Genomic DNA, 16280 nt, shown 5'->3' on the forward strand with positions numbered 1-16280 from the left:
TTGTTTGGAGTTCAGAGATTGATCCTGTAGGTGCAGTGACTTGTAGATGTTGAATAATTGTTGGGTCGTACATCTGATCTCATGAGATATGTCAGGTATGATGGCGGTACTTTAGGATGACAGTGGAGCCAGATGTTGGAGGAGGTCATTACTTGTTTAAATTTGTGAAATCCTATCAATTATTGAGCATGTTTTTAGGCTTCATTTCTAATCTTGGCTATTGACTGGGCATATTCCATTTTATCTTAATGACTGTGTGCAGTTTGTAGCATGGCTTAAAGAAGGAAAAAACTTGTGTGATAATGATCCCATAAAAATGTTGCACTGTGTATGTCAGAAATGCTAAAACTCCTATAATTATCAATAATTTGACCATTGGTGTTGATGAGCAACTCATCACAACAGTCATCACGTTAGGCACCAGGGCGACGTGAAAACATTGCTTTACATTGTGAGTGAGCAGTAGAGTGGTGTTTTACACCATGTCCTCATATGACCCGCGTATGATAATCTACTAGAGAATTTATAAAAGTTCTCTCTGAAATGTTGGAATATCCCAGAATATATGCCATTTAAATTGGAAGACCATTTAGATTTCTTGTGCTTCCAGTGCTCAACACGTGTCTCTCAAGATGAATGGTAATAACTTTAGAGATACTTTGAGTTTATAGTGAAAGCATCATCTGGTCAAACTGTAAGTTGAGCCAGTATTTTGCATTTACTAAATACCTGTAAAATTAATGACAATTTCATAAGCAGCACTAATAAGCAAATATTAGCATACTGAAAAGTTAAATAAAGATGATGGGTGTATTGTACCTGCTAAACATCAGAATCATGTTAAACATCATTGTTAGATTTTTAGCATGATGATGTCAGTGCAGACGTGTTACCACGGCTACAGACTTATCTCGTTTCATACATGTGTGGAAACCCCCACTAATGATATTTCTATGCCAATCTGATACTACTTTCCTATTTTACTATAAAGTGTTATGCTCGAAATGTGCATTTATTTTTTATGCAAGTTAAATGCTTGTGTACCTGCACATAAATCCAAAAACAATGTGTTTTCAATTATGTATATAGAAAAAAACCCACAAAGTCTAGCATTTACGATTGTGTCTGTTTACTCTGAAGATTTAATGTTAGGGCTGAAAAATAGCTTCTTAGAGTTCGAGTTTCACCTGCTTAAAGGGTAATCTGGTAAAATGCAGGGAAAAACTAATCATTTCTTGTTATTTCACTGCCTTGAAAGACACATTCACGATGCAGGTTTTATTAGTAACATTCCTGAACTTTTTCCGCAAGTTGATGCTTGTATGGATTTTTAGTTGTACACATTAATTATAAAACTTTGAGAATTCTCAAAGATGCACCATAGGGGAAAAAAGTTACTCTGTGACACTTGAGGAAGCACCCTCTTGACCTCATGGTGGCTTGTTTGGGTCTTCTGATTGTTCTCAGCTGGTTTATAAGACAGAGAAGAAAAATGCAGTCGCTCTGGCCTCAACAGTCCAAGGCTCTTGTCATGCACTCAGACCTTTTCAGGCAGGCAGTATTTCTTCTGTCAACCTGGTCTGTGTGTGTGTTTGTGCGTGTTGAAGTGTAATGTGCAACTATGTAACGTGTCTATCAACAGGTTGCAGGAAAGAAATACACCCTGTGGGATGACTTCCTTGTTGAGGGCAGACGCAGCGATCAGCAGGAAATGACCTTGGAAGATCTGATCCAGTACATTAAGGTAGGGAAAGGAAACAGTGTTGGCTCACGCATGGTTCTTCTGAGTACACTTTTACAATCCTTTTTAAAAATGTTTTCCATTTTTATTTCCTAAACCTGCTCACCTTCCACCAGGGCACGCAGTACACCAGTGTCCATTGTTTAAATGAATGGCTATTTTACACTTGCCTTTCAAAACTTCAGGGCTTTTTTTGAATAAAGGATGTTATACTTCTCTTCTCGCAACAAAGTTTGTATGGATGACAACGAATGGGTGTGGATGGGTAAATGATAGTGCCATTTGAAACAGTAACTTAAAAAATTGTTTCTTTGATAACTAAAAGTCTACTTTCAACTGAATATACACAGGTATGAAGTATTCTTTTGTCTTTTTTGCCATGAAACTGTCTCAGCGGTTCAGAATGGAGACATTCATTGGTAACAGGCCCCGTGGAAATTTTTATATTTTACAAAACAATCAGATGCTTAGTTTGTCCGTCTACACCAGTGTTGTTTCACAGTATGAGAGAGCATGCCGTAAATAGGCTGAGAGCTCACACTAGCACACACAGAAAACCAAGCTAAATACTTACCATTCTCTCGTCTGCAGCTTGGCCATAGACAGTTGGTACTGATCTCTCTTCAAGACTCAATCTCATTTTGAGTTGTGTGATGAATTGGCCCTGGTTAGTAAGATACCACACCGCAGATAGGAATGCGGTGATGGTTGCTCAAAATCAAATCGTAATTCTTCTGTCACATATAGGCTCAATGAACTCTGAGCATTACTGTTGGTCTACACCTCAGTCAACAGACTTTTCCCATATTTTTTCATCTTTCGTTACATTTTAGACTGACTCTAATAGACTTTGTTTTAGGATTTAGACCTTTCACTTTCACGGTACTTGTTGAGGCACCTTTAGCAGCAATCACAGGCTCAAGTCCTCTTGGGAGTGATTCTACAAGCTTCTACAAACTTGGACGGGACTAATACACAGTCAGGTCTTCCCAGCGATGCTTGTCTCAGTTCAGACCTTGACTCTGTTAGTATGTTCATTGTCTTGTTGTAATGTAAACCATTGCTCCAGTCAGAGAACCTGAACACTCCAGAAGGTTTTTCTTTACACCCAGCATGACTTTAAATGATTCTGCATACATCTCTACCTCTTCCTTATCTGGTCTCCCAACCCCTGCCAGAAGAAAGCATTCCCACAGCAGGATGCTGTGATGACCATGTTTAGAAATAGGGATGGTATTAATGACAATGAGGTGATGCTCAGTGCCTGTCTTCCTCCACACACCTCACTGGAAATTGTAGGGATATTCAATAAGCAATATTGTGCTGCAAATTTAACAGAAACATTTGTCTTTGTACAGGAAAAGTATGACTTGAATGTCTGCAGTCTTTTCTATGGAACTGCTATCTTATACAATGGACATGAAGAAAGGCTGAAAAAGTGGTAAGTCCAGTTAATGCAGTCCAGCATTGCACATGGCTACACTCCTGCAGACTCGCAGACACAACAAATCACAAATAAGCAGCGTTCCTTCGTTTGTTTAGAGCCTAGCGGCAGGCTGAGGTGTTTCCTCTGAGCCTACGAGGAGAGAGCCTGTTGACACAAACACACGCTTCACTGACCACAGATGATTGAGACGCCTCCTCAGGTTTCATTCTGCTTGCTGAGGACAAGAGTTAAAAAGTCAAAAATGTATGAACTTTTGCATCTTGGAAGCTATGTTGTTCAGGCCTGCATACTTCTGCAGAGGTTTGATGAGTCTTAGGCTGTTCGAAATGAATCAGATGTCTCAAGCTGGGAAACCTCTTAGTCAGTTAATAGACTGAATCACAGCTGAATATACTCTGGAGGGTATGTTTTAATTCCTTGAAGAGAGGAAAAATAAATACATCACCAGAAAGTTTGGACTTATAAAAAAAAAAAGGGAATGAATTTATCGTTTTTGACACTTGAGTCTCAGGGGAGCTGGTGTTGTGATTAGATTAGGCTGCAGGGAAGACGGACAGAGTGCTGGCCATGTGGACAGCAGACTCTACATGACAAATGCACACTCCAGTAGCCACATCCTGTGGAGTCTCCCCACCCCGTGCTTCCTGTGTTGAGACACTGAAAGGGGAGTGAAGAGCTCAAAAACGGAAAGCTAACTTTTAAAAAAGGATTATTATGAAAACGCTTATACATTACATTATGCTAACCCTAACCCTAACCCACACATAATGTTATGCTTTTGGACTGTTTTTATACTGGGTGTTAGATGAAGTCCTGCAAAGCAGATGACAAGTGCTCAGTAGTTTTTAAAGGTCCCATGGTGTACTTTTCCATGTTTCTGCACAATTGAAATGATGTATTATTACTGTAAATGTCACCTAAAGCTTAAAGAAAAAAGAAAAGGAACTAGTTTTTATCCACTTGTCTCAGAACTCTTACTTGTGAGGCTTTATTTTTACAACTTTTCACTCACACATCAGTTAGTGAAATGCGGGATTTCTTCTTAGGCAGTGCATTCTAATGGGAGCGTGAGCGTGCACGTTATCCATCACAAGCGCTTTAAAACGCAACAAGGAACTAGTGATCCGCTTGGACTTTTCTGAGCATGGAACCGTTTTGTACCAGTTTGGCTTCAGAGATGGGTTCTTGGGGAAAGTTGACCCTCTTCAGCTTCCCTAAAGACCCAGTGTTTTGAGCCAGTGGATGTATGTTTTATTCTGGCTAGCAACACTGTCTTAAAAAATGTTTGAATTCATTTCACGGACAACATTTTCATGAACAAACCCCGGTACGTTGCTGGCTTTTTCCAGGGAGACTGAAGCTAAAAGTCTAAGCTATTCCATCAATGAAAAAAAAGAAAATCTGAACCATAAGCAGTGAGTGTAACTGTTTCAAATGTCTGTGTTGTGTTTGCATTAGATGAATTAATGGATTTTAGAACAAATGTTATGGTTACACTAAGTGAAAAGGCGGCTAAAGGGGCTACAGGTACTTTGTGTTACTAAACTTATACACAAGACAACCATTTGTTGCTTCTACAACTGCTCAGAAATAAGAAGTTCCTCATACAAGTGGATGCTGAGCATATTTACCAAACAGAGATCTCCTGCTGGAGTCTTCTTTGTGGACGTTTGCAATGGACAGAAAAGTTAATAGTAGCAGTACAATATAAGCTCTGCTCAAATCATGGAAGTTGCTGATGATGAGAATGGAAAAAAAAGTGAGATTGTGTTTCTTGCATGAAACAACAAAACATTTGTTTCTTGTATTTTTTTAGGATAAAAAATGATTTTGTGTGGAAATTTTTCATAGTGTTTCTGAATTGGTGAAGATGGTAACAAAGGCGGACATCCCTGCTCATAAGAAGATGCTCGAGTTGATCCCCTCTTTTGCTGAAGATGAGGACTGTGAGACAGTACCAACTATCAGGTACAGCTTCAAGTGATGCATTCAACACGAAGTCTCTGCATCAGAAAAGGCGCTGCATGGAACTGCTTCGCTTCAAGTGTGACCAAGCAAATAATGCAAATAATCCCAAGACATAATGTTTTTTGATAAATTAATAGATTCATTTTAAGTCTACCAAGTTTGACCAAGATTGACATAGAAATTATCCAGGAAAAGGTCCAGGCTTCGTATTCCTGTCAGTTGTGATTATTAAGACCTCTTTGATGATGTAAAAGCTCACAATTACAGCAAACCATCAGTCGTCCTGTTCCTGAGTTATGTGTGAAAGCTAATACCAAATTTTGTGATACTGATATCCAATTAATCATTTATGTCTTTATCTTTGTCATTTTATTTTTATGCCCAAAAAGTAATCTTGATAAACTGCTGTGTACTATCATGTTTTCATTAGTTTAGTTAGTTTTACGAACTGTTGATTTCAGTGCAGACTGTGTCTTTGGAAAGGTCTGGCTAAGAAACTGTGAAGACGCTTTTGTCAGCATAGCATGATTAGACACCACTGGAGTAATGCTGGGATCTAGGTTCTATTGTGCCACCATCCTCCACCCCACCACCTGCCTACGTTGTTCATGTTGAAGAGGCTGGAATATTCTACCAGGCCTTAGATGACTCATATGTACTGCTCTTTCTACGCTCTAAAGTGTGTTTTACTCCACACCTTCATGTTAACATGCTCTGCTTTCCCGATTGACTGAACTTGAAGTGTGCAATGTGAATCATGTCTGTTATCTTTGCTGCAGCTACAGCTGAATTTTATATTTAATTAGACTTATAATACAAGGATGGAAATTAAGTGATTAAATTGTGCTTGAACAATAATGTAATAAAAGTGTCTTTGTGGAACAAGTATTATCTGTGTAGTTCCCTTACAGAAATGATTTCCCTAATCATCTTTTAGATAGTTCTCTTAGTTATGGTACAGTGCATACGTGACTACGTTGACCACCCCACACCCAACCTCCCATTTTAACTGGGATAAAAACCTGTTCTATTCACACAGTTAACAAAGCTTTAGTGTTTACTCTCTGGTCCTATTACCACTGGTTTGTATAGTTTTTGAAATTTCTGAATTATGAACACATCGTTTCTGTGCACAATCCTGCCAAAAGCTGGCACAAAACATTGCATTGATATCAGTGACAGTAAGAATGGATTAAAAAAAATGCATGGATGAAAAACATTCAACCCATTGAAAGATGGCTAAAACACTATCATTGTATATATTTTTTAATATTGCAGCATTTACCACTGCCCAAACTTTGGCAGAGACAGAGCACATTTACATTAAATACACAAATACAAAAAAAATCAGCATTGACAATAGAATAGTCCTATCAAAATTTGTATCAACGGGTCAGCCTGTACGTGCTGTCATGCTCAAATATAACCAATGATATCGTTGCATATGATTGGTTGTCGGCTACCCGTCTTCATGAGAGCAGTGAACTGGTGGAAGTCAGTGTCGGGCTGATGCAGCCCTGTGTGAGACTGATGAAAAAAAGGTTTGAGAGACTCGAGTCCCACAGGGCAGGACATCCTTTGCGGAGCCTCAGCAGCTCTAATAAGCCTTGTGGAGTCAGTCGGCCTTTGTCTCATCTCCACATTTTTAGACATCCCTGCCAGCCTCCGGCGCATGTTACCCAAAATGTCTTTTGCAAGACGCCGACCTGCGCTGGGCTTTAGTTCTGCTGGCTCAGGGCAGTCAGGTAGGTCCATCCAGTTCTTTATCAGATCAGCAAAACTGTTGTCCCCCAGAACCAAAGGTTGTCTGTTCCTGCTGCTGCTCAGCAGCAATGTAGTCCAATCCTCTGCATCACTGGCTTCAAAAGAAGTCCAGCGCTCCAGGCAAGCATCGGAGGTTGATTTGGGCCGGATACGACCGGAAGGTCCCCTGTTTGTACGGACACAAGCAGAAGAGGAGACTCGCACATTTCTGGTCCTCCTCAGTACCACACCTTCATCCTGCCAGGAAGCCTCAGAGTAGCCTGAGTCAAAGTCCACGCTCTTCTCACTGCTGGGGGAGCCTTGTGTCAGCCGTTCTTGCTCCTGCTGCTCTTCCTCCTCTTCCAGTGGACTGGCCAGACAGCAGGCAGAGTCATATGTGCTGGCTTCACTGGCGTCAGAAACACGGAGACGGTTGAGTCGCTCCTGCTGTGCCCTCTGTTTGCAGAGCCGTGTGACAGCAAAAGACTGGACACATGGTTCACTCAGTGGCCTGGGTCTGCTTATCTGCTTCAAATCATGCAAGGACCTCATCGTGGACCGCATGTGGTCCCGGAGGCAGTCAGTAGAATCTCCTAGACACAGCTGCACAAGAAGAAAGAGACAAACTTAAAAGTCTATAAAGTCTATACAAAATCAAAGTTTCTATTAGAATCTTTTACAGCAGACTACAGAGCTGTTAGGCAGCCTTCCAAAATATCCCATCATGTTCTGGCTAGTGTACCGGAGGCCAGAAAAGTTCCTTGAGTAATTTCCAGAACTGGGCCAGTAAGATTTTCAGCAGCTGAGATCACTCAGTTCTACGACCATATAATAATTCCTGACAAACCTCAGAGCAGCTTTATGGACGCCATCCCATGTAGTATGATCCCAGAAAATGAAACATTGAAAATCCAGAGCACAGCATGCACATTTTAAATTTGGAAAAAGTCTCCCTGCCTCCAAACGTTAAGAAGGGAAGTTTGAACAAAGTAGAGCTGAATCTGGCGTAGAGTGTGCAAGCCCACATATCCTCTCTGGACTCCTCTAGCCTACAGGATGTTGACTGGTGTGTATTATAAAGCAGGAAATGACTGCAACATTTTGGAATTACCCACAGATTTTTCTCATAGTGAATCATACGATCTACCACTTTTCAGAGGGGAAAAAATAATGCTTGAAACTCCATCTACTTCTCAAAAAAGAATAAAAAAAATACAGCAACTAAACGTTTTACTGTCATAAAGTAGCAGACACGTTCTAAAACTATCCAGTAACACAACTTTTTTGTGCCCACTGAGTTTGTTTTTTCAAGATCTACAAATTTAGTTGGTTGAGCCCCTCTCTCCTCCCGTGTTTGGCTTGGAGTAGTAAGTATACCACAGTGCCATGATGTTATCACAGCTGTGGGTGCTGAACCATTTGGCCCTTGAGAGAGACTAATCTAACGAACAGGGACTACTGCACAGAGACTCTGTGGTCAGTCTGCCACTTTTTTTAAATGCCCTGTTCTTCTTGGCTGCTTTCACACAATGGGGGAGAGGTGATTCATACACTTATCTGCATTTAATGAGGGCAATTTGGTTTGAATTTTGAACCTGTGAATTGGGTGGTTTGCGTTGCAAAAAATATTTGAAAGAAAACGTGATACACATGCGCAAATATTATTGGTGCGTCTTGCAAAGATCAGTTCATGCACAGTATTTTTGCCATGGGGTTATGTGTATTCAAGGTTATCTTCAAGGCGCTGCAACACGCACTCAGAAAAAAATACAATCAAACATTGAATAATCAAAACAGAGAGAAAAAAAACTTACCATTTCCTGAAGTTCGAAACCTTTCCTGAGGAAAAAAAATACCCTTCCCACAGTAAAAAGTTAACAAGGCACACTTTTTCTTGCAGTTTAGAATTGATTCAAGCGCAGTCAACAAGTCCACAGACACCAGCTGATCGGAGGTGATGCTTCTCGCTGCGTCCTCCCTCCTCTGAACCAAATGAAGGTCTGTCAGCGGTCTTTGACGATACGGACTTCTCTGTTGCAGCAAATCAGCGCACCGCATCAAAAAAACAAAACAGCCAATGAGAGGTCGCCTGAAACAAGATACCTCCACGAGTGATTTCACAGGCTCCCACTATGTGTTAATCTCTCCGGGCTAGACTGCTGGGTCTCCACATCTGGATTGGGGCAATGAGATTTTTCATGTAACCACATCGGCCAGATTAATTTATATGACTTCCCTCCCATTTTATTATGCAGCTTTTGGGGTGCCTATTAAAACTATTTAAACCTGAATTGTTTCAACAGCACAAGAAGGTTGAAAGTATACTGTTAGTGATTCTCTCAAAGGGGGGAAACGGTGCCGCAGATGTGGTTCAAGAATAAATGTTTGTTTTTTTTTCCACAACACGGAATTATCACTACGATACTGTTATATTTAACGAATAAACGCCATTTGAACCACCCTGCTCTTAAAAATGATTAATGTAAAGTCTGTCACATGTAGTCCAGCACAGATCAGTTCTATTGAAAATACAAGGTTACAGTTTTTACTTGCCCTCATTTAGGTCGGTAAATGTTTCTCATAGTCCATGTAAAAGTTGTTAAATGGTTAGAGTAAAATCCAGGGCTCACATGGGCTGAAAAATTAAATGTACTTAACGCCACCTTGTGGACCTTATTGCCTCTCTTCATATACTGTTTCACAGCGATTATTGGAAAACGAAACTATTCACTAACAGTTCTTTTCCTAAATTCTGGTCCCTTTGAAATGCAAACACACTCTTGGGCTCAAGTAAAGTTTTTATTTAAATAAGAACAAAATATTCATACCAGCACCTCCTCATCGCACCTCTTTGGGTGCTGAGGACACTATATGATAATTCAGCTTAGTGGAGTGGTGGGAGACATTCAATTCTGTTGTGTACTTCAATTACCTTAGATTACACTGATGTGGTATCAGTAACATACACGGAGACGTGTTGTGAGGGTGCAGATGCTTGAAGACATTTTACTGAAACACAGGGGGTTATGCTTACAATTAATAATCAGTGACGTGAATGCAAATTTAAGAAGGAACTTCCCAGACACAATTCCCCAAAAAAGTATTGAACAGGAGTATCATCAAATTAACATAGATGAGCTACAGGATATCAAATATTTGCTAACAGTACAGAATGCCTGTAAGTATTATTATATAATTTTTTTTTTAATCTAAAGACAGTGAAGACACCCCCTTTAATACACTTCTACCTAAAGAGTATTTATATTCTGTTTACAGTTCCTATTTCTCATTAATTATCATCATAGCATTGATCGTGACTTGAAGGAACAGAAGAAGGCATTTCTCGAAACAAATCACTCTGTAGAGTAAAATATATTGTGACCAAACTTTTATTTACATTTAACATGTGAATGACCTTCATCTTAATATTAATGAACAACTATCATACATTTGTCTTGGTGTTGTGGTGCATCCTAAATCATAGATTACGTGAACTTAGGTGGAGTAGAAATAGCCCTAATTCACACTATGTAGATAGCATGTCTCTAAAGAACAAGTGTAAACAGATATCAAGGCACAAACATATGTAAAAAGACTTGGAATGAAAAGACAGTACAGAACAATCCATGTTAAGAACGGACATAACCATTTACAAATCTTGCAGATTCCTTAAAAGTGACATATAACCATTTCTGTTTTTGTTTCTTTAAAGAAGTTCCTTTAGGAATGTTATTCAGTTTGTTGGGGATACAGGCTAATCTAATGACAGTCATGCAGAACAATGCATTACAGTAAAAGAGTGACTATAGATTGTGTGTAAACATTGTACAAAACCATTTTCCTTTCATCCAATTTCACAGTCCATGCTTGTTAGATTTCCTCTAAAAAATAAGCTCTGTGCAGTCAAAAGGTTCATAAAATGAGTTAACATAAGTTAATGTGATTTTTATAAAAAAAAAAAGCATGTTTTTTTGTTTGTTTTTTTTACAACTGTGTACTCTCCCCACACCCCAAAAACAAAAAGTCAATTAGAGACCAAAGAAAATAAACAGATTGAGAAAATCAAATAGACGCCATTTCAACATGTCCTCAGACTGATCCATCTATTCATGAAATATATTTCAATTTAGCTTATTTTCCATTTTCCATGTGCCACAATGAGATGAGGGGTACTTATTACGACACGTTTTGCTCCTCAAACAATTATTTTTCACTAATCCTACTCAGCTAATGTGTTGCAGCATGATGTCATGTTACATATCAATTAAAGTATTCTGATTGTTGATTGCTCTTCTCAAATTAGAGGGTCATTTGACAAATCTGTGTTGCAGGTGTTCAGCATGAATAGAATATGAACAAAGCACAGTAAGAAATATATATGTATAAAAAGATAATAACACATGAGACAGAGAAGGCTTGCAAAGCAGTGATTGTGGAAGTTCTGTCAGATCCCTCCTCCAGCAATCAAGTCTGTTATAGTTTTCATTATGAAAAGCAGTAATCATCACATGGCTATTGACGTCTCTCATGCAGTCAGTTTGCATCGGGCATCGTCCTGCAGAAAAAGAAAAAAGAAATACATTTTCAAGTCTAGTTTGTTGCCGTAAGTCAGGTCCAGAGAAACAAGTTTATACAGACCGGGGCAATTTTATATGATATTCATCAAACAACAAACACATTTTAAAGAATGAATTCAACCAAGTCACATCAGACCCAAAATAAGCCCTTTCATTTGTTACTAAAAACACAACCTTTCAGACATTTCTTCGGTTTTTGCTGAGATTTAAAGGTTTAATATTTCCTTTTTGGTGGTGTATGGAATATGAATATTATTGTCAAGCTAAAGACACATTTTACTATACAGGAACCTCAAGTTAAAAAAAGGCAAATTTATGAGTTGCACATCAATCATAGTCTCAGACTCAATCGGTACAAAATATAACGTTTCCTATTCTTACAAAACTCAAGTCAAACATAGTCAGAATGGGATGTGATAAAAATCAAGTACATTTTAAGGCTGTATTTTTTTCAAAGACATATTCTGAACACCTGACCTGACAGGAAGCACTAAAAACCAACGATAACCTTGAGTCGGCTAGGTTAAAGCAAATTGGCAATATTTGTGGTGACATTGGATATCAAATGTGGCCTTTTAATCTTTATCGACCTTTTAGAACCATATGAGCCTGTACGTGGACAGCGATCCTCTAGGAGCAGACTTTTTCCAGAGACATAGTTTGAGACCAGAGGTGACAGTGCATTTACCATTTCTGGTAAAAGCGCCTAAACTCTGGAATGACTTAAATAGATCAGGGTCAGCAAAGTAAGTAAGCACATTGCATAGTATTGGGTTAATACCGCAGTGTATCTGTACATGCATATAGTGTGAGATCGGTGGGCCATCTAAATAATAAAAAGGTTGTATGATTATCATCCATAATTTACAGAAACAGCCTAACCCTAAATTTCTCCAAAGAGTCATTCCTATATCCTACCTTTAGAAGAGACCGCAGTCCTTCAGATTGTTCTTAATAATGACGTCAGTGACCGCATCAAAGACAAACTGCACGTTCTTGGTATCGGTGGCACAAGTGAAGTGGGTGTAGATCTCCTTTGTGTCCTTTTTCTTGTTCAGGTCTTCAAATTTGTTCTGAATATAACTGGCAGCTTCATCAAACTTGTTGGCTCCTGGGAAGAAACAGTTAGAAAAAATAGATGAAAAAGTCATTTATGGTCAATGAGGCTGTACGTTTCTGTATAACTTCCTGCAGATGCTGAATACTGTGCTCTAAGGTGAAAAAAAAAACCTGCTACTCATATCCCACTGTGTACCTGTGTACTCGGGGAAACAGATGTTGAGGGGGCTGCGGGTAATCTTCTCCTCAAAGAGGTCCTTCTTGTTGAGGAACAGAATGATGGAGGTTTCGGTGAACCATTTGTTGTTGCAGATAGAGTCAAAAAGCTTCATGCTCTCGTGCATTCGGTTCTAATGAGAAGCACAACCATCAGTCATGGCTTCTGGCTGACTTAAAGACAACAATGCATCAGAGCTGCCACCAGGGGGCACTGTTGTTTTGTACTATATCTTAAATGTGTAGATAATCATAAAAGATGACACCCTTCAGATTGGCTGCATCATCTCAGCACTTATAAGCAGTTCAATATATTGGAGTAATGATTCAAGCCACTTGTAAAAGGAGAAAAAAAATCAGCAACTATTAAGCAACTATTAGAACTTTTATTATAAAATTGCACTTCACATAGAAGTTCAATGAGCTACTAAAGTAATATCTTTCATGCAGCAGAGCACACGACCACACAAACACCTGACCTGACGGTGAGTTTTTTCTTACCATCTCCTCGTCCTCTGCCAGCACCAGGTCATAAGCACTCAGTGCAACACAAAAGATAATGGCTGTTACTCCTTCAAAACAGTGAATCCACTTCTTTCTCTCTGAGCGCTGGCCTCCCACATCAAACATTCTGCAAAGGAGATTGAAAAAGAAAAATATGTAAATTGTGCGATTGTGTGTCTGTGGCTAGAGAAAACTAGGCTGCAAAAAGAGTAAGGTGGGGCTAAAAGGGAGAAGGGTACTGAAGAGGACACTTCAGGAAGAATGATGGTGGATGAGGGAAGGAGAATGTTTAGTGTGACATTTCATCCCTGTAAATGCATTACATTTCCATTGCTTGAGGTTGCTTTGAGAGCAAAATATATAAGAAAGTGGAAACTGTCAGACAGCTAACAAAAAACTGAAGGGTCAATGTAGGATACAAGAACCAGGCGTGCCTCTATATTCAGAGCAAAGCAAAGGGTAATGGGAAATTTGAGAGCTGTGATCGAAGTCTGAGCAAAAGTGGGGATGATAACAGTCCTCCAACGGAGGACAAAAATACAGTCGAAGAAAAGCACAATCTGATGAGGTCAAACATCACCTTGCAAAACCACTGTGACGAATCTAAATCAAGTCACTGTCACTCTCTGCATCTTTAAGCTTTCCCCTTTTATAGTAAATGTGACAAACCAGACAGAATTACAAGAAGGTGACTTTCTTCTTATTGATCGCCTCCGTGTATTATTCGGGCCAAATATTGAGGCTGTGAGACAGGGTAAATATCAGAGAGTCTATCAGAAAACAGATCACACCAAAGCCACGTGGCTACTGCTGCCTTTTTCCTTTTTTTTTTATAGTCACTTGTGTTTAGCAGCTTTAAAACGATGTATTTTATAGACAACTGAAGACCCAAAGAAGACCCAAAGAAGACCCAAAGAAGACAAACAGCTTGACTTCTTCTCTCCATTTACTTGACTCTTTCTTTGTGTCTGTACTCTTGGTACTTTATATAACATATCTCACACTTTCTATTGATTTGCCCAAATTCTCCTATGTTTAAAGTCTCTCTTTCAAATCCACCATTTATATATAGCTATATATCCATTACTCACCCACACATGAACACTTAGGTTGGGTTAAGACATATTTCATTTAAGAGCAACAGTACTGTGCCGTGTGTGGTATGACATGTTCAAACATTATCACTCAATATGGCTATTTTTCATTATGTGAGAGCTTTGTGGGCAGGATCAGATTTATTCACTCAGCTCTTAATGCAGTGATGATGATTAAGCTTTTAATTGCTGGTATAATTAGGCTTTTAAGTAGTGGCGTTGCACATTTTAAACCACAAAGGTCCTTTGGCCCTTAATGCTATTAATACTGGACCTGTTTTGTTTTCTGGGTAGTTGTAAACTACATAAATGGACTGCCTACACACAGATACATGGGGGAAGGTCATGATGACTTTGTGCTAGCGCTTATTTTGGTACTGCAGTGTCCCATAATAATAATACTTTACTGGTGCACTGGTCATGTTTCGTGAGCTTTTGTGTGGTTAGTAAGATTAAATGACATATCTTTTATTTATTTATCACTAAATATCACCGGAAGCAAACATCACAGGCAAGTGAACACTGGGGTCATGTTGACACTCATGTTGCCTAATGTCAAACACAGCTTCTGACTGTGGGTCAGTTGCTCAGTGAGTGCTCCCTGAACTCTTACATTGATCGCTAATGGTTAAAACACTTGTTTTGACAAAAAAGAGCCAACAAGACAGCGGAATGGCTGTTTTTTCCTTCAAAACAGGCCTGTCATTTTAAAATACCTCAGTTCTAACTGATGTCAAGTCACTGATGTATGATCTTACTTGAAGTGCAGTTCCTTGAAGGTGAAGTGTGTCTCAACGATGCCAGTGGTCTTAACCCGAGTTCGTAGCACATCCTGCTGAGTCGGGATGTAATCTGCTTTGGCTATCCTCTCCAGGTCATTCAGGTAACTAAGAAAGAAAGATTAAAAATCAAGATGTCGACATGACTTGCAACTAGCAAGAAACAAACAAACAAACAAAGTACACAGTTCCTCCTTTGTTTGATTGTGAAACATGGAGTTGGGATTGTATTGAATGCCTTTTTGGGGGAAACGTTTTTCCGTATAACTTCTATCTCAGGAGTCGTGATGGCTTGTGATGACTGAGACAAGGTAAGAACAAGGCCAACAAACATCAACTCTATGCATACAATGTAACAAGTCCCTATATGGTGAATCAAAGATGGCTAATTTGCATCTCAAAAGGTACAGTATGTTTGAGGGATTACCGCTAAAACCATTAGTACTATGAACAATTTGTAGTGAGAGTATTTCTATGGTAACATACATATGTTGTTCCCTCTGATCCATTTCAATACAATAACCTAAGTCGAAACAGGTGGGATGGCAATCATTCAAGATGTTTTGCCTTTAAAAAGCAAAGCTGCTTTCAGTATCTGTCACTTAAATAAAGATGAGCGTCACATACTCTCTCTAAACTCTCACAAAGGAAAAAGACAGTTGGCTGGATTCTTCTCTCCAGCCATCAAACTGGCCACATTTCTTTCACCTTTGCATTTTCGTCTTTTAGTTCTCTATATAAAACTTTTTTCCCTAACTTCTCCTTGGTCAATTTTTGTATTTGCTCTGACGTCTGACAGACTGCTGGTCAGTAGGGGGGTGTTGAAGCATCCTCCCCATGCTTGGCTCAACCTGGCCCACTTACACAAGCACTGCATCATCTTCCAAAGCCAGCAGGGAGCTTTAGTTGCCCAGCCAAGTGACACTTTACAGAAAGAAAGAAATATGAGGTATATCCAGTATTTCACATCTAATGATCACACCGTTCCCGCATGTCACATCCTTTATAATTTCAGAATTTAAGGAGCTAAAAATACTATTGAAGTGACTAAAAACTGATAAAACAAACATTTGTCTGCATCATCACAGCAGCCATAGAAAAATACTTTCAAATGAACTGCCAAAAGAGTTGCTCACAGTTATTTTCATGACA

At 39.3% G+C, this 16280-nt stretch overlaps 3 protein-coding genes across 3 annotated transcripts in view; 1 reads left to right on the plus strand and 2 right to left on the minus strand.

Annotated features, from left to right (window-relative positions):
• The window catches only part of uba7 (ubiquitin-like modifier activating enzyme 7), a 31723-nt gene extending 25679 nt beyond the window's left edge, over nucleotides 1-6044 (plus strand). The window contains exons 22-24 of the mRNA XM_072382004.1: nucleotides 1643-1744; nucleotides 3100-3182; nucleotides 5040-6044. Coding sequence (XP_072238105.1) covers nucleotides 1643-1744; nucleotides 3100-3182; nucleotides 5040-5172 — 318 coding nt within the window. The 3' untranslated portion in view covers nucleotides 5173-6044. The remainder of the gene's footprint in view (nucleotides 1-1642; nucleotides 1745-3099; nucleotides 3183-5039) is intronic.
• Nucleotides 6045-6345: 301 nt separating this feature from the next.
• LOC140304137 (PAK4-inhibitor inka2-like) lies at nucleotides 6346-8503 on the minus strand. The gene is made up of 2 exons (XM_072383132.1): nucleotides 7747-8503; nucleotides 6346-7502 (listed from the first exon to the last, which is right to left on the minus strand). The coding sequence occupies exon 2, from the start codon at nucleotides 7461-7463 to the stop codon at nucleotides 6573-6575; it is 891 nt and encodes a 296-aa protein (XP_072239233.1). The 5' UTR covers nucleotides 7464-7502; nucleotides 7747-8503; the 3' UTR covers nucleotides 6346-6572.
• A 1769-nt stretch (nucleotides 8504-10272) lies between these two features.
• gnai2b (guanine nucleotide binding protein (G protein), alpha inhibiting activity polypeptide 2b) overlaps nucleotides 10273-16280 on the minus strand; it is a 40506-nt gene continuing 34498 nt past the window's right edge. Inside the window, exons 5-9 of the mRNA XM_072382018.1 lie at nucleotides 15108-15236; nucleotides 13253-13382; nucleotides 12732-12885; nucleotides 12395-12587; nucleotides 10273-11454 (exon numbers count right to left, since the gene is read on the minus strand). Coding sequence (XP_072238119.1) covers nucleotides 12397-12587; nucleotides 12732-12885; nucleotides 13253-13382; nucleotides 15108-15236 — 604 coding nt within the window. The 3' untranslated portion in view covers nucleotides 10273-11454; nucleotides 12395-12396. The remainder of the gene's footprint in view (nucleotides 11455-12394; nucleotides 12588-12731; nucleotides 12886-13252; nucleotides 13383-15107; nucleotides 15237-16280) is intronic.

Source organism: Leuresthes tenuis, unplaced genomic scaffold, assembly GCF_036924035.1.
Source record: "Leuresthes tenuis unplaced genomic scaffold, fLeuTen1.0.hap1 SCAF_3, whole genome shotgun sequence".
Taxonomy (NCBI): domain Eukaryota; kingdom Metazoa; phylum Chordata; class Actinopteri; order Atheriniformes; family Atherinopsidae; genus Leuresthes; species Leuresthes tenuis.

What these genes read in the sequence shown, in the direction of transcription:
- LOC140304137 (XM_072383132.1), bottom strand. Translation starts at nt 7,463, where the DNA reads ATGCGGTCCACGATGAGGTCCTTGCATGATTTGAAGCAGATAAGCAGA.